Below are 26,574 nucleotides of genomic sequence, written 5' to 3' on the forward strand. Positions count from 1 at the left end.
TTTGAATGAGCTTACTAAACATCACTACCTGATGCCATGTCATTCCTGAAATGTAAAATACTGTATACAATAATTCAACAAATACAGATTTTTCACCGTTTACCTTATAGATCTGACTAAGGCTGCAGTTGATAGAGGTGAACTAAATGAAGACCGTTGTAAGAGTGCCTGGAACTATTTTTCCAGCAATTCCATGTCTGTAGAATTACTAAAAGATGGACACATTCAGAAGGTGCACTTCTGGATCCACGATCAGGTACATTCATCGTATTTTCCCAAACACTTTTACCTGAGTTTGAATAAAAGTCCAAGTATAGTTAAACTCGTGCTTTATTCGAATCTCGACGTTTCGACTGTGCACAGACAGTCATTGTAAGAGTTAAATACAAATACCAATACAAATACAAATACAAGTATGAAGCAAAGAATAAGAATACAGAAAAGGAACAAGAAGCTAAATTGAATCCAACAGACATGTGTAAAAATAAGAGGAAAGCATGAAAGTGAAACGGTAAGAGACTAGAACAGTAAACATAGCCTGCCTATGGAAAACAGGAGAGCAGCAGGTAAAGATATGTTATATAAAGGTCTCTAAGTGGATAAAGAAGCAAGATGAGGCTTCCTAGGTCGGTGACTACTAGTCTTTTTTTCTTGATGCCTGGTGGCTGAGTGTATTAAATTCAATCATATACTTTTATTTGCTGAATATAAAGTCACCCATGTATAGTAAACTTGTGTTAAACTTCGACCCAATGAGATAATTCGATTTATTCCTTGTTTGTGTGCTTGTCAGAAACATAATATTGTCAGATCTAACGTGTGTTTTAAAATTGTCTCTAATTTGCTATCACATTGAAATGAGGACGTACATTTATCTTCACATAACATATTACAGTCTATGATAGGTAGTCTCGCTGCCAGAATGTGACTATCGTCGTTGTATGCCGAACAGCGAAGCCGCGAGGAGTTCTGGACTTCGGGATAAGTCCCGAACTCTTCGCGGATACAAAGCTTAGGGACGATAATCACGAGTCTGGCAGCGAGACTGTGTGATAGGTTGACATAAGTTAGACCAGATTTTTTGATCTAATATAGTTCACATTGCTATCAAGTTGTCTTGTCTAGTTTTGTCGAAACTTCTGATTACGAGCCGGACTTATCGTATTAATTGTAATCACGAAATATATACGGACATAATGGAAAGAAAGAAACGTTGATACTGGCCAAAAACCACCTTAGTTTGAAAACATAGTGAATGATTATAGATTCGTATATTTGTACCTCCGTACGTGTAATAAACAATGACAAAACACGTTTCTATGATGACGACATACACATAAACAGCATCCTTTTCTTCGTATGAACCAATAGTATTATTAGAGACCCATTTATAAATCAAATAGGTCATTAACGATGTGCCTCAATGTTTACATACAGAGAGGTGAGTCTTAATCAATCTCTCTTGTATACCATCCAGAATGTTTTTAGAGAGGAGGTGAAAGAAAAACTGAAATGGAACATCAATAGAGAATCACCAAGTGACAAGATTATTGATTTAACAAACTGGTCTAAAGATATTATGGATGATATCAGATACCAAAAGAAGATTATGTCTATTCAACCTGCTAAATTATTCATTACACTGATGTAAGTAATGTCATTTTGTTACATTTGGAAATAACATGTTATTTCATATGCATCAATATGGACTGGTATTTGAGGTAGGAGGGTGCTCTGTTACTTAATTTTACTCATGTACACACAATGATTTACATGATACTAATATGTTGAAAGGGAACACAACTGTAGCAAACAAATAAAGGTATTTTCATAAAACTTTGGGTCTGGGGAGTAATTACATGATTTCACATAAAAATATAACAAGGTTGCCATGAAACACCAAGTCGAAACATTTTGCACCTTCATTGTTCTCTTAGCAGTAAAAAGATGCCTCCTGTTTCTTAGCAGTCATGAATTTTCATTAGATGAACTTTACATATTCATTATTATTTATCTGAAGGAAATAAACACTAAGTAATCAGGAATTCGAATGTTCAATCCTCATCTAGTCTATATTCATGTCTGATAGGGCCGATGAGACAACATTTCACCAGGGAAATTAAAGAAATATAGAAATGAAACACAACTTCAATTTGGTGTTCCTTGGTAAACGAGCGATATTTATGTGATGTGAAAATATGAAATGACTCTCTACAACACATAGTTATGAGAGACATTTCTTCCTGGAGCAGAGCTTTTAACCATCTTAAACTCATCCATGTAATGTTCTTGTTTCAGGCCATTTTGGAACTGGTCGTTGTTGATATTAACAATGATCATTAACATAATCATTGTTGTAACATGGGTAGCACCAGCAGATAAAGACATGTAAGTCGACGTTCTTTGAATGCTTTAGAGTCAAGAGATTTCTATAGCTATCTACATATACGGAAAATAGTTGATATCCTTGCTAATTCCATGTACACTTTTTTAGCTCCGCTGTCAGCGAAAGCTGAAAGCGTAGCTTTAGGTATAGGTGGGTATTGAGGTATAGAGAGTAGAGTGAATCATAGGTGTCCGTCAAACTTTTATATTTTTACTATCTACTCCATAAGTGACAGTCGGAATTCTTCGATATTTGGTGTGCATGTTCCCTGGGGGGAGGCTATTCAGATTTGTTCATGCCAAGTTGATCTGTGCCATTTTCAATTTTTTATGATTTTTTTTCATAAAATGTCATTTTCATCAACTCCTTGAAAACCTCTTATTAGATTGCTTTGATATCTGGCGTGTTGATGCGCAGGGGGTAGTTTACTCAGATTTGTTAATTTCAAGTCAGCACATCCTCATTTTTATTTTTTATGATTTTTTTTTGTAATTTGAAAAAAAAATGAATATGTTAATGAGCATAATGACCGACGCCATATTGGAAATCAGTCGACGAGACTTTAAGTAAACTGCCACTTTTCAAAAGACACTATTGACGTCAAACAAGCAATGTAATATGTGCTACAGTCATAATTCTACGCATTGGGCGCCCAAATGACAAGCGTTTGTTCGAAACAGGGTTGTAAACTTCAAATCCAATTCTGCACCCTTCTACATAATCAGCCAGTCCGCAACATCCTCATTTGCATACTCTATCCTGATTCGACCAGAAGCTGAAGGTGGCCTCATTCGACCGAGCGATTTTCCACAGCAAGTATCTTGAGTATCAACACAGGACGTTCTTAGTACTCACTAAAATCACACTTCAGACCCACTATAAAAGTGTGATGTTTTCAGATAACATGTAACTTGTGGTTAATTCTATATTGTCGTGCAATTTGGAATGACAGTGAACCAGAATTCAGACAACTTGCGTAAGGAAGGGCATGCCAGGCATGCGGTTGAAGTTTAAATATGGCCGACAGTTCACATGTAAAGTTAAACGACATGAACGTGTCTTGCCTTTCCAAAATGCAAATATTTGGCAAGTAAAAATAATTAAAATAATTACAACTTTAATTTGGCTTCAGACTTTGCATTATGTTTTGCGTATCTTTCCCCGTTTTACATGTAAATCCGAAAAGGTTCTCTCTCATCATGTCATCAGTGTCAGTGATCATACGGCGCGGGGTAGTCCTCGGGTGCACGAGTCTGTATTACTGACTTGACTCTAAACACCGGAGGGGGAGGGACAATTGTCAGAATCGAGTCCCGAATTCCTCCGTATGCAAGCAGGACTACGTGCGGGGCTGCTTTGAGTACGAGCGAAGTGAGGCATGTTGAGGTATTTTGTTGAGAATTATAAATATTGCGAAATGTCAAGTACAAGGTTTAAATACAATGGAATGGTGAAAAAAATGGCAGAGTCTGCTGACAGGCGCCGGTAACAAAAAACACTGTGAATTAAAATATCAGACGATGTACATGTATGTATTAATCGCCGACAATCCACCCGTATGCACGAGGGACTAACCCGGAAGCAAGTCGTTGTCAGCCATACGTTACAGTGGTAACATCGTCCGAGAAATCGCTGCGTTCAGAGTGTCATTATTCACAGAATTGTTGTTTTCGAGTGAAAACCCGTCTTGAATTGTATAACTCTAACAAATGAAGACATGTCAAGTTATATTTTGAAAGTTGTATCGCTAGTTTGAGACGATTTTCTCACGTACTATAGTACTATCGAGGCTTACTTGTAAGTAGTAGGACCTTCCAGTTCATCGGGAAGTTTAGCCAGTCCGATAATTCTTTCTGGTTTAGTTTACAACACTTTTGATCACGCAGATTTTGTTGTTGTGATGAAAAGAAATTAAAAAAAGATCATTTCAACCATTTCGTTGTGTTTTCTTTGTGAAAGGTAACCGAACATGAACGAGTGTTACCACTGTAACGTATGGCTGAGAATGACTCTCTTCCGGGTACTTGAGATTGTCGCCGTACGGAAACTAAGATGGCGATTAATACATTTCTTCCCTATATATATCTACCACAACTAGAACAAGTTGAATGTTGTTGACTTTGTAAATTTGTTAGAAAATTGAAATTCAAATTGCCTCAAAATTATTTTAGATCCCTAGTTTATTTCATTCTTCATTAAAATTTTCCAGGGTTACAGCTGTAAGACACTGGAATTACTTATAGCCAACCTCAAAATCCTCTTTTTTTCTTTTTCTTGTGTGCATTTCCCAGTCATTTTTTTCTGAGATTTTGTGCAATTTTTCATAACAGTAGATTTTTGTTATAAAATGGTGACTATGGTATAAAAGTACAATACATTACCAACTTCTGTGTAAAATGTGTTTTATAGTGAGACATCATATGAAACCACTAACCACTTTATTGCATCGCTAAAACAAAACTGCATAGTGACTCGAAGAGCTGAAGACCTGAACCACTTCTACATGTCACCAAAATAAAAAATTAAATTAAAAAAAAAAAACAGCGGAACTATTCTGACCGATAGGTCGCTTGTATACAATTTGTTCCTTTACAGCATGTCATATTCGATTCCAAAGAACGCTCCGACTTTTGGAATTTGGTTCATTTGAAATTATGAATCCATATACAACTGCAGACACAAGACCGTGGACGAATGGAACCTGTTACAAACAGGGAAAGTAAACAAATAAATTGGATTAATAACACTTGGCAAAGCTTGTTGGAACAGCCTTGTACTACACACCATGGTTTGATAACAACAGCTTATGGCCTCCGGACCTTACATGTTCATGAAATGCCAGGGGAACTAGAAATTTGTTTGTGAACTGAACTATTATGTAAAGTGGCCATAAAGCTGTTCTCATGTAGTGATGGACTGTAATACAAATTGCTGTACTTCGAACACGTTGTTCCAAGTGTTATTAATCCAATTCAGTTGTTAACATTCCCTGTCTGCAAGAGTTTCCATGTGTCCAGTGTCTGAATGTGTATGCATGGACTTGCATTCTCACAGTTATGACATTGTTGAAAAGTTAAGCTTTAATCAGTTGATAGTTGACATTGTGTACAGATCCAGTGACAAAAGTGTTTCTTTTTATCTCATATCTCAATGTAGGTGTCTGAGCACGCTAATAACTAGATTGCTTGAATATATACAAAATATTATCATCATTTTTCTTTCTCCTTAATTGTCAGAAAGAAACCCGATTTGAGATGTATGGATTTGTGGAAACTCCATTATGTTCTTGGAGTTTCCCATAATGCTTTATCAGTTTGTCTACTGATAAGTTTCTTGCTGTCGAACCGACCAAAGCTACCAGAACTTCCATTCCAAAGGTAAGAAGTATAGAGGGAATGGCATGGTGTTCTGCTTTTTTACACTGTTCTAGAATGGACTTGGTCATATATACACTCCCGCTATAGGTGTTTGGTACACAATACACTCGGATTTCAACCATTGCAAGAAAGGGTGTCTGCGCAATGCCCATCCCCAACTTGATAAAAGGGACGCCCAAGGCACTAATACGGTTATGTACGGTATATTGGTGAGCAATTCGAGATATTGTGGAATGCAAGAATAATAAATTGTTATTGTAAACTTACTTGTGTCTTTACAACTTAACCGTGCTGTGGGTAAGAATGACGCGTTTTATTTATTTGTATGATGGGCCTGTTGGTCAGTTTAACTTTAATGAATACATCATTTGAGCATCCGTTGGTGATGCTTACAAATCACGCTATGAACGGTCTAGATATCTAAGAAATCCATTCATAAAACCATTTGTACCATTTTATTACCTCCCGTAAGGGTACGGGGGGTATTAGAATAGTAATGTGTGTCTGTCTGTCTGTCTGTCTGTGTGTGTGTGTGTGTGTGTCTGTCTGTCTGTCTGTCTGTCTGTCTGTCTGTGTCATCATTTTCTAAAATTCGGATGGCTCAATTGTAATGGAATGTGGAATATATAATCTTTAGGGTAATAGCTAGACCTGATTAGGTTTTGAGTCAGATCGGTTAATGTTTAATTATAGAAATTTGCATATTAATGAAATCAAATGATTAAGCAATATCTTAAGACTCCATACCTCAATTTCAATAAAAATTAGTATATTCATCAAACATAAGAAAATACATTTGTTCATGTACTGTAAGCTGTTAAGACAGTATGAATTAATATAATTACGGTATATTAATTTGAGTAAACTCGGAAGGCTGCCCTCAGAGGCCGGTCGCTGTCAATAGTTTTATGATATTGCATCTAGTCTGACGAGTATAAAGTTGGCGTCAGATTCAGATTCAGATTCAGCTAGCGTAATATCGAGCGTCATATTCAGCATCAGATGCTTAATATGACGCCTTGTCAAATTTGAATGTAACACATCGTATGCAAAACGTTTCACCACTTTCATGTGCCGCCTTGGAGAGTTTAGAAACTACGAAATATTGTCATTACATATACACGTGATTGGTTACTTATTAATAGACTTGATTACAAAGGTCTCCATCAATAGCACGGCCATTCCGGTGAAGCATTTTGCTTCACGGCCGAAGCGATAAATAAATACACCACATCGCTGGACCCATCTCACTCAACCTGAAAACTTTTTTTTTTCAGCTTCGTTACCGAATCGAACACATTACGTGAACTTACTGTTCACTTCATGCTCTTCGAAGATTCATTTGAGGTTAACCATGGTTCACACGTACACATCGTTCAGAAATAAAAATTATCATGGTGCATACCAAGATCATAGTTCTCCTCAGCAACACAAATTTGTTTATACCAGTTTTTTTTTAGTTTGATTTTAATAATTGGTGGTTCCCTTACGGGAGGCGCTCAGTTTACATCTGGTTTGCTGTAACATACCGGGAGTAGCAATGAAATATTATTGTCTCCGAGTTGCGTGTTTTTCGTATCACCAGAGCTTGTGTTTTTTCCTCACGTGAACTCATTCAGAATGTTGTTAAGGTTGTATATTGCATCAATTTATATGTTTGTATAACGAGATATTGACATTGAAAAGTATCACGAACTTTTAATATCACTTATTTGCCCAATTCCAATGATGTGAATTAACTTATAATGAATGTCATTTGTTTGCAGAGAGGATGTTGAAAGAGATGGGAAGACGAAAAGGGCATCTCATCTTGAGACCAAGTTCTTCAGTTTTATAACGTTCTACCACTTTGTACGTATCCGTATTCCAGTCAAATCAAGACTGTTTTCATACTTTGTTAGGTAATCCTAGACACAAAGAAACCAAGAATTTTGTTGCATTAGATAATGGGTATAGATTTGAAAATATATTATTCGCATATTTCTGTGATATTGTGGTATCAAGGAAATAAATTTCTCGTTATTATATTACTGCTTACAATGTGTGAATTATAACCGCAACTGGAACGTCATGTCCGATGCACAACTATGTGAATTAGTACTGTACAGCACTATTTAGGTAAAAGAAATAACACCTTCCAGGGTTACGTCAAAGTAAATGAAAATTTCATTTATCTTGTCAACAATGTTGCTTGAGTATGTTTTAAAAGAAGAAAACTCAGGTTGTGAACTGTAAAACCTTCCAGTATTAACAAAACACATCCGTATTGCCCGAAATATTGTTAGTGTAATTGTTACACATAAGTTATGTCAGAAAACATGGCAGCATACGTCTTAATTGCAAAAATAAACAGGGACTATTTATACCAATATAATAATCATTAGGCAAAATAAAACAAATAAACTGACCGTTCCTAAATATTTCAAGATATTTTTGGGAAAAAAAAACATTTAAAACAAAAGAATAAGAAATCATTTGTCTTATTGACCACCATGCATGTTTGTTTTCTTTCCTCAAATACTGATTGTACACATTTCATCAACATTTCACAGAAAGGGTACTCTGTCTCAGACCGACATTCAATATTTTTCAAAAAACAAAACTAAAACCCCGACCTACCTACCCGATTGTTGGAGGCCATGTTATTTGAATCACACAATTTCCTTTTCAACTTAAAGTGAGACACATGCAGCGAACAAATTCGCATGCTCCTTCTGGAAGTAGCAGATGATCGGATTAATATATGCAACTTAAAAGAGTAGTGTATTGAAGTATGGATTTTATTTTTCTGTTCTTTCCCGTAGCTATTCTTGGTTTTATCCGTGTTAGGCACTGTGTTTTGGGGATATTTCTTCTGTCTCCATCTGCTTCACATCATCCTTATGAACACAATTTTAAAGAGGGTGTTGCTAGCCGTTACACTTAATGGTGAGTAGTAACAACACCATGTGGATTACTTCAGTATTACTTAATGTCTTGTCGATATAACAGATAACATATAACATAATACAACTATTATTAAATTTTATTCTTTCCAAAAGTGCTTTATATAAGTCATAAGGGTATGATAGTATTTTCAGTTCGAAGTGCTTTTTGTTGAGAATACTTTGTAGAGTGTCGTTCATTGAAGTTTTGATCAGTAAATAAAACCGTCGCATGTGATAAGAGTTGGTATTTGGTAACAGCAGTTGGTTTGCAGAAGTAGAAGTGGTGTAAACTCTAGTCATGTTTACAGATATGAGAAGTTAAAATAGATCACCAACATAACTCATACCCAAGTCTTCTCCCTCAGCTACAGTGGTCTGAGGCACTTCGTATTGCATCTGGAGAAGATGCCTAGACGAACAAGAGGATGGCTAGAAATCTTACAGTTAATCTTGCAATTGATACCATATTATTTTAACATTCTTTTTCAGGATTTAAGATGTCACAATTTTCTGCTAGTATACTATCAATTTACATGATTGTTGAGTGCATTGGTTACCATTTGAAATCTTTTGTCATAATGTAAAGTTTGGTTCTATTTAATATACGCATTTTATAGGTAAATCTCTGCTATGGGTCTCCCTTCTTGGTTTCATCGTAATCTATATATATGCTGTTGTGGGATTCGGTTTCTATCGAACACATTTTCAAGTGGATGATGCTGAAGGTTTGGGATTATACTGCGGTAACATGGCTAAGTGTTTGGTGTCGTCTGTCAGATATGGTCTAATAAACGGCTTGCAAGACGTAAGGGAATATAACGCACACATATAATATATATATATATATATATATATATATATATATATATATATATATATATATATATATATATATATATATATATATATATAGTTTTGGTAGTACTGGAACTCTTTCTTGGGTGTAACTCGGAGTTTCACGCATATTGCGATCATCAGACACTCTGAGGCCTACTCTCTGGGTGTGCTGTATATATAGAGTGTAGACAATAGAAATACCATCACTATTGTCTGTGTCGGTGGGTAGGTGTTGTATGTGTGGAGGTGTTGGTTGTTATTGTGTGGGTTATTGGGTGCGGACAAGTGAGTGTTGGCGGGTTGTTCCATGTTGGGCTTTGATGCTCCGTTAGTTAACGGGTTTAATAGTTTAGGTGATAGATGCTCTATTGAAGTTGGACAAATAAAACTTATTCTCGTGTCGGCATTTGGATATCAACTCAGTTCTATTATTAAAGCAGACAAAAGCTCCACATTAAACAAAAGAACTGAGTTGATATCCAAATACCGACACGAGAATAAGTTTTATTTGTCCAACTTCAATAGAGCATCTATCACCTAAACTAAACCCGTTAACTAACGGAACATCAAAGTCCAACATGTACCAACCCGCCAACACTCACTTGTCCGCACCCAATAACCCACACAATAACAACCAACACCTCCACACATACAACACCTACCCACCGACACAGACAATAGTGATGGTATTTCTATTGTCTACACTCTATATATACAGCACACCCAGAGAGTAGGCCTCAGAGTGTCTGATGATCGCAATATGCGTGAAACTCCGAGTTACACCCAAGAAAGAGTTCCAGTACTACCAAAACTATTACGCTCTGCCACTGCGGTATAGAGCACTGTCTTATAGCAGATTGATACTCACCGAGTTATATATATATATATATATATATATATATATATATATATATATATATATATATATATATATATATATATATATATATATATATATCATACATATGCACTAACCTTCACATGTGTGACGTCAAACAGATCAGATCAAAAACACATATAACCCCCTTTTTACCGAACTATTTTTTTTCTCACTGGTTGGATTATTCCTGTCAATCCAACGCTACGATCATGTTATCGTGCTAATTGTGTGCTTTCAAATCGTAAATACACACATTACGTTACATATGTCGTTGGGTGGCATGAGTCAATATAGAGGTACTTTCATTCTTTATTCTATGAATTTCATTCTGTCTAAAAATCATGTAGATTATCGATGTAGAAGCCAACAAGCTTACTTCCGATTTTCCATCAAGCTCGTTAGGTCCGAACTTACACATCCCGAGTAAATATGATTAATTTGGCGGAACAAAAGTCGCATTCAGACAAATTTTACTTACGTTTTAAACTAAATTTGATACTACATGTACATCACAGGGTTATAATATAACCGATCATATTTGTTGGGAAGTCACGGCGCTGTATGACTGGTGCCATGTAGGTAAGCCTAACCTCGCAACATGTCACGCAATTACCTAATTTGCATAGCCGTCTGAGGCCATTTATAATACACGATGAAGAATATTGTGCGATGAAACGATGCAATATTTGTAAAATTAGATTCAAAATTGTAGAAAAATATGTGGGAATACTTAATTATGTGATAAATATATAATCCCACGTAATCAATGTTAGTTATACGTCATAATGCTCCTCGTATGATTTTCCTACCGGCTCGAATTTGTATTAGTCGGCGGAATCATACTCGGAGCATATTTAACATTGATTCCGTGGGATTACATATGAATATATGTACATATATGTGAATGTATATATAATATATATAATATGCTATATTTAATTAGATAACAAGAACAAAAAAATCGGTTTGTGCATGCTAACGTCACTAAATCAATGTACCATAGGTCTAAAGCGGTCAGAACTTGAGAATAATATGAAATCAATCCATGTACATGACTTCAATTTTCAAATGTTGATGAATACAAAGCTATATGAATGTATGAATATGCATGAATAAATGGGTTAAATTCGTTAATTACAGAATTTAAGGGTCCCTGAAGAGGAAAGTTCATTCCAGACTTATGGTTTGCGTTCCTTCTATGATATAACATTCTATATACTTGTTGTAATTATTGGATTGAACATCATCTTTGGTATCATCGTTGACACTTTCTCTGAACTCAGAGATAAAGAGGTAAGTCATCCATCTCTGTTACCATCTTTAGAATCATCGTTGACGCTTTCTCTACCCCAGAGATGTTAAGGTAAGTCATTCCTTTTATCGTGGTTAGTATCATTTTTGACACTTTCTCCGAACTCAGAGATGCTAAAGTAAGTCATCTCTGTTATCATGGTTAGAATCACTATAATTAACTCATTATGTACATTAGATGAACATCTTTATGCACGTAGCGGTAACTCTTCCGTTCGTCCCCTAAAGTATTCGTGATTGTTTGTGATTCCATAACGCATGATGACAGTTACTTATGACACGACATGCAATATAATGTTTTACTGCACTAACTATCGGATACACTAATTAATTTTCGGAAATTGCTTGTCAAATGTAAAGTCAACATTCATTTTTATCGTTTTTACGATACCAATGTTTTGCTTTGTTAATTAACAATATGATGTAATACCATTGCGTGAAAGTAGCGTATGCATTTATTTATTTTATAATTATCATCTAACATTAGTGTAACTATATTCCTTTCTGTAGATTAGAGCTGATGAGGATATGAAAAAACTGTGTTTCATCTGTAACCGTAGTGCTAATGACTTTGAACGATTTGGGAGCGGTTTCAGACACCATGTCGAATTTGAACACAACATGTGGGCCTATCTGTTCTTCTTTATTCACTTGGATGACACCAGATCTAACGATTACACAGCTATAGAGCTGTATGTGTACAATTGCGTAAGTTACATTTATGTATCATTGACTTAACATATGATTTTAGTGACATTTAGAAATTAAATAAGGTATTTGTGTCATCCTAAATCATGCAATAGTAACTTTGAAAGGTTAGTACGTGAACTCTTTTGTTTTTAATATTGTAGCAAAATGAGATAAAATTAAAAACGGACTCTGTGATAGAAAAAAACACACCATTAGTTGATTAATTTTAATGAATCTATGTTCATGTTCTGATATGATAAAGCGTTGTATAACAATTTAATTAACCAGCGGAATCCAACATTATGATTTGTTCAACATTTACTTCTACCTAAGCTTACTCACCCGCCATCTACATTCTCAGTTCAAATTATTGCATTCAGACATACGTTATATAATGTCACTCGCCAGCACAATCATTCATTTTCAAAAACCTATTGCATTCTAAATATATATGTTTTATATTTTCTTCAAAGATGGAGAGGAAAAGTTATGACTTCTTCCCAATGAATCGTGCATTGTGTCTGCGTGATAAAGATGAAGTGTATGATACAAAGATTGATACGTTGATGGCAAGGGTAGATAGTCTAGTTTACAATGTAGACTATCTGACCCGGAGACTAAATGAGGAGGTGGGTATTTATGCCTTTGTGAAGTAAATATCATACTCTCATTGCTACTGACAATCTATAGCCTCTTTATAATGATTTCGATGGAGAAAATTAAATATAATAGTTTATAATGTAATTTACTTGCTAAATTTCCATCAGCTGCAAATGAATAGATATGTTCGACCTCGATCGGTAAGTTGTGTAATATGTTTACTGCCACGTACTGTATGCCTGTTGTGGTACACGGCGTAACCTGGACATGAAAGTGGTGTAGTTGGGTCGAATCGTGCCCCTATAAATGGTAACGTGGACTCGAATGTATGTTTATGGCTTAATCTAGAAGAAAGTAATATTAATAGTAATAACCTAGATCTAATGTTGTGAAGCTATATCTCGATAGACTCATTGTCATAGCAATTCATCTTCACAGAAAGATTGGCTTTTGTTATGACAATTAAAAGGTTTTACTCATCAATGAAAACAAAACTACAAAGAAAACTTGATGTTTCATACCTTTTGCAGTTGTGTAACTGAAACATGTCATTTACATAAAGAAATACGATTGAATGTTTTGATTGAACGTTCTATATGATAATTTTTTTCTTGTCCATATCTATCTTGTAATTTGCACCATGTGTTGTATTTTCAGGACAAATTAAAGCGACAGAAGGAAGAGGAGCAACAATAACATTAAGATAGAAAATGAGCATCCTCGGTTGAGAAATATTTTAACTGACAAATGTGTAAAAAGTACCAATCAAAATATCAGAATTTAATGTTGAACTTGTATCAGTATAATATGTTAGAAACTTAAATTACTAGTATATCAGTATGTTGTAAAACACATTATATAGTCAGATTTTATTCATTATACTGTAGTCATTACTCCAGAGGTTTCACAGCTGTTTTGTAGAACTTTCCATTATTACGCCCTCAAAAAACAAATCTAAAAACAATTATACAAGATTACATGTCTCAAAACAGACATTGAATAATATGAACCAATTTCCCCATATGTGATGATCGAGGGGGGGGGGGGAGATAACGTGTGAATGTAAACTTATATGCAATAACAATGGATCAATACTTAGAACGAGAAGCACAACATGCAGAGTGAAAAGCAGTCCTTGAACACAAATGACGAACACCAATTTTACAGTTGTACGTTTCTATGTTAAAATGGTCGGTCATCGTGTGTCGTTTGTTACAACTGCCATTTTCCATAGTAAACAACTATCAGTTATCATAATTGATCCATCTGAAACATTGGTTCCCATTCTCTAGGCCTTGTTATGACGATCTTCATGCGACTTGATAAGCCTATATATTGACCACATAGAAGACAACAGTATTTGGCTAGACTGTCCTTGAATTAAAGACCATGTAAGATTTTAAAACCCTGTGTGTATGCATTTCAGTGATTGCCACTGCACTGGAATAACTATCACCGTCATTAACATAATGTATGTACCAAGGATATGTCTATAACGGCTACCGTTTTGTACTCATGTGATAACTGTAAAATATTGAATTGATAAGTACTAAATTGTTGCTTGGATCTGGCGTTAAACTCGTTGTTTACTCATCTAGATAATAAGGAACATGTCAGCAACCACTAGCATATTGGTTTGTGTGCCGTTATCCTTGCACATAGCTGCATTCGTAATCGTTTCTATATACAGTATAAATCAATTATATTGAATACACTACTGTAACAATATTTTTCATACCGTGCTCCAAGTATTATTTGTATGGCTAATAGGTCAAAGCTGGATCTCCATATATGCAAATATACATACCTAGTCGTAAATCTGAGACGTTTAACTTTTTGAATGCTTTTGAGTCTTGACTCTTAACTCTGAAGTGTTATTGTGTGCCTTCGGTTGACCCAAGACTTTTAGTGTGATTTGTCAATCTTATACTAGTGGTACCACTGCCTTTTGGCGTGTGTACTATATTTAATTAGCACAGTGACTAAAGACAAGGTAACTAACTAAAATGAATTAGTTACTTATTATAATTCTTATCATGGGTGAACTTAATTGGAATCTGTATCTAAAATTTCAATGTGTAATTAGAAATGTTAAAAAGAACCTGTCAATAAAAAACATGTAAATGTAGTTAATTATAATGACTTACATTTTTGTCATCATTTGGAAGAAAACGTTTACCTAAGATCCCATTATAAAGCCCAGCTCTATTGTCTTTAATGTTGTAGTATCATTAAAGTTATCGAGGTTATGTGTTATGAAGAAAAAGAGATGGGGCATGAAATGCCACATTTTCCAATGCGGTGGTGCAAGTCCGTGTGAAATGATATAGAAAAGGTCCGATGAGACCTCCAATCCTAAACTGTTGTCATACTGCAACCAAAAAGAGGAGCCCCTTTCTCATACCAATTTATCAGAATAGATATTATACAGAGTCTACGATAGATATAAAGAGCTATGTGCATCATGAAATAAACCTTATCAACATGATTGTGTTTTGGAAAATGAAATCTTCCTTTTAACAATTATAAGAATTATAGAAATTTTCTGACCCAACATTGAAGCAAATTCTACCCATGAAATTACATTGGTCGTAGTCTTCGAACATCTTTCTGAGTAGAACAGTGTACCCTTTCTCATACCTTATGAACACAAAAAACATCCTTTTGTTAAAGCGAGCCCTCTGTGGTAGTTGCACACCCCATCAGCATCAGTATATTGATGTGCTCTGCCGCACATTATCTGAATATTATAATTGTCATCATATAAGCCATTGTGATACTAAATTCAAGGATGCATATGATATTTTATTACATGTCATATCATAAGAGAAAGCGTGGACACTTTTCGCGCAGGCCTTTTTCAGCTCAGCGTTTGAAACTGACTCTTTGCATCCATAACTAGTGTCCATTATTCTATATTTTAATGAAGTTTAATATAGTCAATAGACTAATGAGTCTGTATTATTGTTTAGGTCGTGTCCTTTCATGCATATGGTTATGTTGAAATTTACATATGAATACCTCATTAACGAGGGGACCATCGTTGACTGTCGGTATAAGTTCTTAGGTGAAAACCCATACTAGTGTAAGAACCCTGGACTGACTAAACAGTACACATGCCCCTAGTTTGTTTGTGACAATCTTGCGGTTATATGAGATTGTGGGGGTAGTTAGTGGGTGGGATGGACTCTGAACAAAGGTCAACCAGGTTGTATGGTAGTTGAGTTCGAGATCTCACCAACTATGTGGTTGTTATTTTAAGGTTTGAACCCGTCATAGTTCAGAGTTCGATTCCCCTCTCATATATTACTAATAATCTGTATCATAAATTTAATTTTGTCAGTTTGGCACTGAGTGCTTGTTTGTCTACCGGTTTGGGTGTTTCCGGAATTGAATTCAAAATCATTCAGTGTACCCAATGTCATGTAAATATCAAATTAGTTTCTGTTGGTATTTCCAAAGGAAATGATTGCTTTTATTTGGAAAAATGAAATATCATAATTTCCCATGAAGTTTATCATTGTGCCTTTATCTGTTATGAGATCAACATGTATGTGTTGCTGTCACTGTGATTGTGTGTTAACAGTATGTTTCTCCGTGTAATGACATCATCTGTCCGGGCTTATCAGCCTGCCCTTATAAAATTTAGACCCTGGCGTGGAAGGTCTATGGCCTGCCCTGTAATAGCTGGACTTTCATTCTAATACTGTTTACAAAACTGTCCGAGTTTATTCTGAAAATACTACGCCTTTCATTGCTGTTGTTCCCACATCACATTTTCTGACATGACGATGCTCTGTTAACAGGGCGAAAGCTAGCCCGCACTTTTGGAAATCCTTTCAGTTGAGATTTGTCTCAGACCAAGTGCGCATATAGAGAATAGTGGTTTGAGGTTTAGTTGAGACCATCTTTATCTTTACGTAAGTGTACCTACATACATACGTACGTACGTGCGTGCGTGCGTGCGTGTGTGTGTGTGTGTGTGTGTGTGCGTCGAAGGGGGGGGGAATCAAGCCCGGTCTGTGGCATAAAATATGACCCTCCCCTTAGTCCGTTGTGCTAAAAAGTGACCCTCCCTCAATTCCGTTCTCTAAAATATTACCCTCCCCCATTCAATATTCCAATGAAACTTGCGTAGTCAGTTGTTAGAGATCAAGATTAGTAGGCAGGAGGTCCCATGTTCAAATCCCACTAGAGACTGTGAATTTTTCGTAGTAAGATCCCACCACATTTATAGTTATAAATACATTTTTTGTTTCCCAGCATTGAAACCACAGTGAGTTTGTATTTGCTACACTCTCGCGGTTGTAGGGGGACTCCGAACGTGGACAAAATTCAACCAGGTTGTATTGTAGTCTGTAAGGTACCTACCTACCTACCTACCTACCTACCTACCTGCCTGCCTGCGTGCGTGCGTGTGTGTGTGTGTGTGTGTACGTCGAAGGGGGTGATGACCGGGGAAATCAAGCCCGGTCTGTGGCATAACCCCTCAGTCCGTGCTAAAATGTGACCCTCCCTCAGCACGGTTCCGTTCTCTAAAATATTACCCCCCCCCCCCATTCAATATTCCAATGAAACTTGCGTAGTTAGTTGTTAGAGATCAAGATTAGTAGGCAGGAGGTCCTATGTTCAAATCACGCTTCAAAATCACGCTTCACGCCCCCTCACACATCGGCCAATTGCAACCCCTGTGAGATGAGGCCAGTCTAGTTGTAGTTGGGTTAATAGAGATCAACAACTATGTGGATGTAATGTTTCACAGTTCAGTGTCCCATTCCCCTATCTTAATGTATTACTAAATAATCTGTATCATAAATTTAACTTTGACAGTTGGGCACTTAGTGTTTGTTTGCCTACCGGTCTGGGGTTTTGCAGAATCGTATTAAAAATCATTCAGTGTACACAATCTCATAAAAAATATCATATTAGTTCTGTTTCCAAAGAAAAAGATTACTTTTATTTGGCAAGATGAAATATCATACTTCCCCATGAATTATAAATTATTGTTCTTGTATCTGTTATGCGATCAACATGTATGTGTTGTCACAGTGATTGCATGTTAACAGTCTGTTTAACCGTGTAATGACGTCATCTGTCCGAGCTTATCAGCCTACCTTTCAAAATTTAGACACTGGCGTGGGAGGTCTAAAACCTGCCCTAATAACGGCTACTCTATCAGTCTAACACTGTTTGCAAAACTGTCGGCGTTTATTCGAATGTTTATCAGCAAATATTACGCTTTTCTTTCCTGTTGTTCCCACATTTTCTGACATGACGATGCTCTGTTAACAGGGAGAAGCTAGTCCGCAATTTTGGAAACCATTTCAGTTGAGTTTTGTTGAGACCACCTACTCTGCTTACGTGTGCCTACCTACGTACGTACGTACGTACGTACGTACGTACGTACGTGCGTGTGTGTGTGTGTGTGTGTGTGTGTGTGTACGTCGAAGGTAGCTAGCATAGCAATTTGCATTACACAACAATTCAATAGTTCACGTCATTTGTACACATATTATATGTTTTTCAATGGCCAGCCATATATTCATTGATGCCCTCATAATTTGCCAGGTAGCCCATAATTGCCAGGTAGATTGCTGTATCTAATAACTTACACTGTTTACTTTCTGTCGACCTGCCAATAAAACCACAAAAAAATACAAACCTCAAGTATGATTGCTAATATTTATCCTTTGCATTCACAAGGAAACGAGAAATGAAACTTTCCTCCACTTGCATTGGACCATGGTGACGGCATCATAAGTTCAAAATGTGCCATGATTGGTCCATTTAAGTAGTTGGTAAATAATGCCATTTACAAACTGTGACGTTGCTAAATTTTTGTCAATTTTGTTGACCCGTATATAAAACAGATCGGCATAATATTGTTCTTCAGTTGCCTGGGAAATGGAGTAGCGCTGCATTTCGCAGATCTCGTGACAATGTATGGCCTGTGAAATAACGTTTCTGCCATTAGATTGCTAATATCAACAAACAAGGAATGTGTGAAGTTGGTTCAGTTCTTTTTTGTTGCGGATACTTTTGAAAAACATATTTTAAAAAGTTGATACATGATTTTTTTAAACTTACTGTGACAATGGCCAAAGCCTTGTGTATTGGAGATGTGATTAGTCTTTTCTCCGAAGAAGTGTCCGGTTATGTGTTTAGTCAGCTTTCAAGGTAAGTTCTTCGATTTTAAGTTCGATCCACTTTTACAACGTCTGTGTGAAATCCTCAAACGCCATGAAATCATCTTTAATGAACAGTCAATTCAAGTAGATATGGAAGACCGGTGAGGACAGTGACAGCGACTTGAAACTGCGACCTGGGAATGCCACCTGCGACTTGAAAAACTGCCACCTGCGATATGCAAACTGCCATGCCATGCCACCGTACGTGCGATTTGTCAGCCTCACTCGGGTGGTTCATTAGAATCGGAAGTTTTCTCGTAATACTAGAGATTCGCGTATTTATATTGTCGACGACGGCGAGTTGAGCAGTTGGAATATACCGTTGCAGATTCGTCAGGACACGAGGAAGCCTCGGACAACTGCCTTTATTACAAGTCAGTTATAGCTATTATTATACTATTCTCGGTGGTGGCAGTCCCAAACGAAGCGGGTACGCATGCTTGTTAGAAATTTTACGGAAAAGCTGAGGGGGTGTTTTTCGTCGGCATCTAGGTCCGTGGAATCATAAAAAAGGGTAATGTTTTAGATCATGCTATGGTAAACGATAGTATACAAACATTAATGCAAACAGTGTACGTGCGTGCAGTGTATGGATTAGGTGTCCTTGGAGGTAAAACCTCCCGGATTTCGGAAATAAGGGGGTGTTTTTACCAGAGATTCTCTACCAGATTCACTAAAAAGGGGATGTTTTTCATTGAAATATTCCAGGAAAAGGGTTCATTTGAAATTTCGCTAATGAGCATGGACTGCCACCACCGGGAATCTTCTACTTCCTGAAGTGATATGTGACCTAATTACAACAGGTGTTGGATCAACAAGGCACACGTGCAGGCTGTCAAATAATTAATCTTACCAGTAATCATGTATTTTTCGCTCTTTTAAAACGGGAACCGTTCGCCGGATTCATAGAAAATGTCACCTAATGCCCCCGAAATGTCATCAAGTCAAAGACAAATAATAAGCCACAGTTTTCGTGTCGCAGTCGTTGTCCTCACCGGTCTTCCGATAAGTAGATAGTTCACATTGTACAGCGTTTCCTAGTCGATGTGCGCCCTTTACTCTATATCTACAACTTACTAATCGGACATTGCTGTGTGATTATTTAAAAAGAGTAAAGGGAAGTAAAACTTACATGTGTCATCAATTTCACAAATTAGTTCCCCCTGGTAAAAATGATGTATACTTAAACGATTTTTAATGCAGCCGACACAAGGTGGTTCCAATAACTAAATCGCAGTTCCGTTATGGCAAGCCGAATTCGTGTACGCATTTTATCTGCGTATGATAAAAATACAAAAAATGTATCAAAGTATCATGTGACAGAAGGGTATTCTGACCAACATTTTGTTTGCTGAAATATTTTTCAAAAATAAAAACAAAACGATAAAGTAAAATCCCGACCTACGTACCTATCCTATTTGCCGAGGCCATGTTATTGGAAACACACAATTATTTTTTCCCGCCATAGCCATAAACACATATGGTAGTTACATATATATCTCTTCTGAAAACGTACTTTTCTTGCCCGGCGTGTGAGGGCGTTGGTGGGTGGGTAATGAAATCAATTTACCATCCTTCGTGTACATGATTTCGGAGACGGACCGCCCTATATTAAGTCATTTTTGAGTGCACTTCTAAATGTACCCAGCTAATCTTTTGACCTGTCAATCGTCGTCATGTACTTCTGTACGTGTACGTGTACGTGTAAATGTACTTCTATCTGACCCGGGCATCTGACTTGTTTGATGATCTTTAATAATTTCTTCCTGTTTTCTATGTAATGTAATCATGACGTACTGAAACAAGAACTAATTTAGCCTCCTCTTGAAAGTTTACGGAGCCTTCAATAATTACGGGTGGAAAAATATATATATATTAAAAGAAGTAAAAAATAAAATAAAAAATCTACCTACCACACCTATTCTAAAATTATAATCATACAAAGACAAATTTATATTTGTTAAAAATCGTATGTTCTTGACTTTTCATGATTTTCATTTGTAACAATTATAATTTTGTCTTTGTATGATTTGAATTTTAGAATAGGTATGGTAGGTAGATTTTTTATTTTTTCTATTTTATTTTTTTAATATATATTTTTTTTTTCCAAATATGAGTGTCTAGTCCAGCAGGTAGTTATGTTTTCCGTTGTTTTCCATAAGGTCTTAGTGTGACTGATTTCTTCTCATGGAGATGTACAGCCATTACAGATTGGAAAAGTTTATACTTTTTTTGAGTTGATGTCAGCATCCACAATTTCTCGAGAGGTTTCACAACTATCGCGCATTTTTTACGTAAAAAAATTAGGATTGGCACTGAAAAAATAGATGGGGTCGGGTAACCGAAACCTAACATTTGTTTAGGCATTAGTTTTTCATGAAAATTTACGACAAACCTTATTGTGATAATATATTATGTTATCGATGCAAGGGAAACTTGTAATTCACACGGAGGATTGGATCGCTCTCTTTTCAATGACTTCCATAATGTCATCGTCCGGCAAAACAGTGACAAAACAACATGTCATAATGTTTTGATGATATTTTGATAATCCATAGGGTGCCATGAATGGTTTTGTTTTTGACAGCCTGAGGGCGCTATAACTGTATCGACCCGTTTAGTCCGCGACTTGACTCGGAATTTCTGCACGCTGCAGTGATTCTGAAAAGATATTGTGTTAGATTGATTGACGTTAGGCCATGTTCTCGGTGAAAGTGGGGGCCAAGTTATTTGAATAGATTGATATAGGATATGACTAACTATTCACGGCTTCCAACAAAAATATTAGCGATCGACTGATGAGTTGACCTCCCAGTTGACCTAGATGTGTTTGTTTGTTCTTTCCAGTGCAGCCTATAACGCATTATTTGTGGCGCCGAGGCAAGACAAAGCTATAAATGTGAATACACCAAACCTTCTTAATCCACAAGGTAAGAATGAAAGGTGAATTTTGAAAGGAACAGTCGTTACGACTCTATCCCATTGCCTGTAGACAATTACGTTCAAACATTCAATGGTAAAAATTTAACAAAACATCATTCAAGTTTCGAACTATGACGTCATAAGGTCATTTTCATTCTGACCCAAGATGTCGTCTGCGAACTTCCGGAAAGAATTGATATCATGATTCAGGCTGATATCAACGACCTCCATTCACATATATTATTGATATTCTACTGTGAACATTTGCTAAAAGAAACCTTTTAATAGTTCCAGCATAAATTATTAAAAAAACTTTCAAAAGAAATCTAAGATAAACTGTGTAGCTAGGCTTTGTTCTGTGGATTAGTTGCTTGGAATTTTCACACCGCAAGACCAAAAGTAATTTGTAATATTACATTTGTGTATATGCTATATCATTTTGGAATGATTTATGATGTTACCCATCGCCACGTGCAGGTATGCATTTTAACATGACTTGGACTTTGATGGTTTTTTTTGTATTACCATTATGGGATGAAGCCATTAACCAAGCAGGTTGGGTTTCACAATAGACAATGATTATTATACCCGACTTGCAATTGCTGGCTCACCAAGTCAGGGTTGTAGCACTTGAACGGCTAAAATAATCTTAATTTTCATTTTGTAGAAAGTATACTTTCTTTTGCACTGATATATATTTAACGTTTACAAACACACATGCATGCACACACACACACACACAGACACAGACACACAGACACAGACACACCCGCATCCATTGATTGATGACATTTTCGTTTCTTGCAGTGTCACTATTTCATGTTGTGATCCAGAATAGATACAAAGCCCAGGCAAGATATCGTGAAGCAAAGTGAGTACTCTACTGATACTGTGTCTTGTGCTATGTAGATGGCAACCTCACATAAATTAACATTTGGCTTCAGGTTCCAAAATGTATTACATCATAGACATCATTGTGCACGATTACATGAATGGCATGGTTTCTGTGTGTGCACGATACTCTGTCAAACTGAGGTGTCATGTTCCTTTCCAAAATTTGACACTCCTACAAACCTTTTTGTATCAAATGTTTACATAGACCAATCAAAATCATAATTAATTTATGTTATTTTTATTTACTAAATTGTTATTTAATTTCCTTTACAGGAATACCCCAAATGATGACTGGACTAATGCTACCAAATTGAAGGTACGCGAATGGCAAATGACTTTCTACAAATAAATTGAAGAAAATATTCTTCTATGACAACTGAAGCACCAATGCACACCATTGACCCCCCCCCCCCATTAAAATTGCAATACACCATTTTTGTTATGTCAAACACGCATTGACAAAATGCACCCTTTTGCTCACTTTGGTCATAGCTACATGTCTTGAGTTGTGTTTTAGCATGTAATTTATCTTAAGATGCTGAAAATTTGGTTTTCCGTTTAACTATATGACAAATGTTTTCAGTGATGTTGTATGTTTGATTATAGAATGCATGTGATGCAGAACAACATGATAACGAAAAAGAGCAGAGAAGACACTTTGGCAGGCCTGTCAGATATGGCCAGGTTGTACAGGTAAGGCAGTGCGTGTCATGTACAACGTATTGATGATCATGAAGTGCCATCATTTATGTATCAGCTACATCATGATTGTCAGCATCTACACCAGTGGACACTGCATTATATAGTTTCCTCAGACACCCAATAATTAATCATATACAACTAAGTAGGTGTATAGGATGTCAGGAAATACCCGTAAAAAGTGGATATAGTCAACATATTTTGCATTAACTTATGATCTTTGAAGTTGTGGAAAGCCCTTTGTTGTGGTAACGAATTGGATGTGCCCTTCCAATCTCAACGTTCCAATTAATGTGTCCCCATGCTGAAACATATGCTGTGCAGCGTTTATTGGGCTCAAGTAACTATAGAGTGACTGATATCCATCATGAAACTTGAAAACAATTATGTTACAATATTTATTATGACTCTGTTTCAGCTGAGACATCAGTTCACTAGTAAATACATTCATGGCAGAACTGAGAGCACTTCTAGATTAGAGTACAGTAACATGCAGGTATGTAAACTTGTCTACTTTGTATATTATTAGGGCTAATCTCAGTGTCATTTAAATGCAACTGTTAAATTATTACTTCTTTCGAAAATTCGATTAATTTCGGTTAAACACAGCTATTCCCAATAATACATTGTATAATGACTGAACATGATGAAAATGTACGTGTCATTTTGTATGTCTTCTTATTTTAGCAAAATATCATCCACTTTACTCAGAAGGTGTTATATAACATTGATCTTGTAGGTCGAGCTTCTTGACTTTAATGACAAAAGTGCCCAGTTTAAGATCATGCCAAGGTATAAAGTAAAGTCTGAAGGTGACATGGTAAGGTCTCTAAGTTAAATTGCAACATTGTGTACAGTGTTTTGAGATGTTATGTTCATGAAATGTGAAAGCTGTCACTATATGGTGCAATTATTTCGGAAAAACACTAGGACAGACACATATTAAAGCTATAATTGTGGCATGTATACATGTAGTAGGATATGTGATAGCGGTGCCTTCGTGATGCATATATTATCGCCCTCTTATCAAAGAGAGTGTGTACATTTTTCCCGACTATTTTCCACTACACTCGCATATGTCACGTCATTAGTTTATGGTAGCCTCAGTATTTTTCAAAAGTGATGTGAATTCGCTCCTTCTAAATGTATTATTAGGTAACCTGACAAGTATTGGATATGCTTTGGTGATTGTAAGTGTGACTATTGTTGCCCACCAAAAGGATGCCAAAGCATGTGAAATCACAAATAATTTGTTTGTATTTGCTTTAACAGTTTTGTCTTTTTTTAATTCCCCAGGTACTCATTGATGACCAGATGGTATTAGAAAGTGTTGAATCTCCTGGCCAATATTTGCATGTCAGTAAGGATACCTTTGGAGCCAGATCTGTCAATTTCTCTGCGTAAGTGTAAACTAAATATAAAGCTTTCAATTAGCAGATTCGACAATCACCATATACTTCTAATAGAACGAAGATTGAAAGATGAAAATAGTTTCTCAAATTTGATATATGACATCTGAAAAAATGCAAATAATATGTTTGCCAATCAAGTCTGACATGTGAAGTGATGCTAGTCGCTGTCATTTACCATTCGAGAATCGATGATTTTCCTTCAGATGGTTTTTGTTGATTTATGTAGTTGAGGTAGAGAAAATTATAGATGATTTATTTATCGCCATGCATATATGTAATTTCATATTGTGTCATTCTCGAAATGAACAATCAAATGAGTACTAGAGTATTTTAATGTGTCAATAAACCTGTTTAACATTTTCGAAAAATGTCAACCTTGTATAATCGTGACATTTCAGGATACCTGTATAACTTTTTAAAAACGTTTCTTTTTTCATTTCAGTCGAGAGTTGAATGTATCGGTGATTAAGTCGGGATTTACACCTCACAGATATGATACACCAAACTCAGATCAGTCAGATCTTGTTAAGGTAAGATGTCAAAAGTAAGAAAATATTGTATGCAGCCATTTGTAGCAGTTAGCTATAAATAAGCTTATGTATATTGACACATTGCTTGATGAGTTTACATTCTATCAAAACTCGGTTCTCTAAGTCCTTTTTAATGAGTGGTCAGATGATGGGCAAATGGTAATAATCTTTATGTTCCGGATATGGCTTTTGCGTACCGAGGTTGTACGGCAGAGGGGCCAAATTTTAGGGTCCCGCAAGCTGTACTACCAAGGTCAGCAAAACCCACATCCGGGTCGTAAATGTTTTATCTTATACCTCTTGTAGTGGCACAGAAACATCACCTTAATGACAGAGCTACAGACATTGACAATGACATTGTTTTTTTTGCAAAAACGTAAACATACTGAAGATATTAAAAACGGCAAATAATTGAGCGAACGGATACCGATGAACTCACCACTCACCATTTTTTGGCGAAGTGTACCAGGGCACGATATCGAAAATTGTCGCCCGGGATCGATGCATTGAATTACATATACTAGATGTATAATAAGGTGTTTGATTACTCAAGATATATAATTTTAGAAAACACGGAAACTTAACATTTTAAACGTGGTAGAAAACTTGTGTCAGTCGTCTTGCAGGTATTTTTAGGTATGCTGGGTAGCTTTTAACATGTCTTTAATGCATATTGTCATAATTTGGTGTATTATCATGACTTGCTATTGACAAGTTATTTTCAATTTAAGGCGGGGTCTGTGTTCAGACTTTTTCACAAAGAAATAGAAGCCTACCTGGCAGCTGAGGGTGTTTTTGACTCTGAGGTTTGTGAAAATGGTAAGTGGGCGTTTGAACAAGTCATGATTATAAGTAGCACTTGGTTGTTAACATATCTTTGAAACGCTATTATGACGGGGTACACATATACTAAATTTAGTT

At 36.2% G+C, this 26,574-nt stretch overlaps 2 protein-coding genes across 2 annotated transcripts in view; both read left to right on the plus strand.

Moving 5' to 3' along the window:
• LOC144442032 (inositol 1,4,5-trisphosphate-gated calcium channel ITPR3-like) overlaps positions 1–13,704 on the plus strand; it is a 75,536-nt gene extending 61,832 nt beyond the window's left edge. Inside the window, 11 exon segments of the mRNA XM_078131304.1 lie at positions 111–256; positions 1,478–1,647; positions 2,299–2,388; positions 5,623–5,763; positions 7,530–7,614; positions 8,568–8,691; positions 9,308–9,495; positions 11,548–11,700; positions 12,229–12,426; positions 12,882–13,037; positions 13,666–13,704. Coding sequence (XP_077987430.1) covers positions 111–256; positions 1,478–1,647; positions 2,299–2,388; positions 5,623–5,763; positions 7,530–7,614; positions 8,568–8,691; positions 9,308–9,495; positions 11,548–11,700; positions 12,229–12,426; positions 12,882–13,037; positions 13,666–13,704 — 1,490 coding nt within the window.
• A 5,398-nt stretch (positions 13,705–19,102) lies between these two features.
• Positions 19,103–26,574, plus strand: part of LOC144442033 (inositol 1,4,5-trisphosphate-gated calcium channel ITPR3-like) — a 45,270-nt gene continuing 37,798 nt past the window's right edge. Inside the window, 10 exon segments of the mRNA XM_078131305.1 lie at positions 19,103–19,185; positions 22,044–22,126; positions 22,926–22,989; positions 23,286–23,328; positions 23,619–23,705; positions 24,130–24,207; positions 24,451–24,531; positions 25,008–25,111; positions 25,566–25,653; positions 26,385–26,472. Of these exon segments, the coding sequence (XP_077987431.1) occupies positions 19,103–19,185; positions 22,044–22,126; positions 22,926–22,989; positions 23,286–23,328; positions 23,619–23,705; positions 24,130–24,207; positions 24,451–24,531; positions 25,008–25,111; positions 25,566–25,653; positions 26,385–26,472 (799 nt within the window).

The sequence above is a fragment of the Glandiceps talaboti genome, chromosome 11, assembly GCF_964340395.1.
Source record: "Glandiceps talaboti chromosome 11, keGlaTala1.1, whole genome shotgun sequence".
NCBI classification, from domain to species: Eukaryota; Metazoa; Hemichordata; class Enteropneusta; family Spengelidae; genus Glandiceps; species Glandiceps talaboti.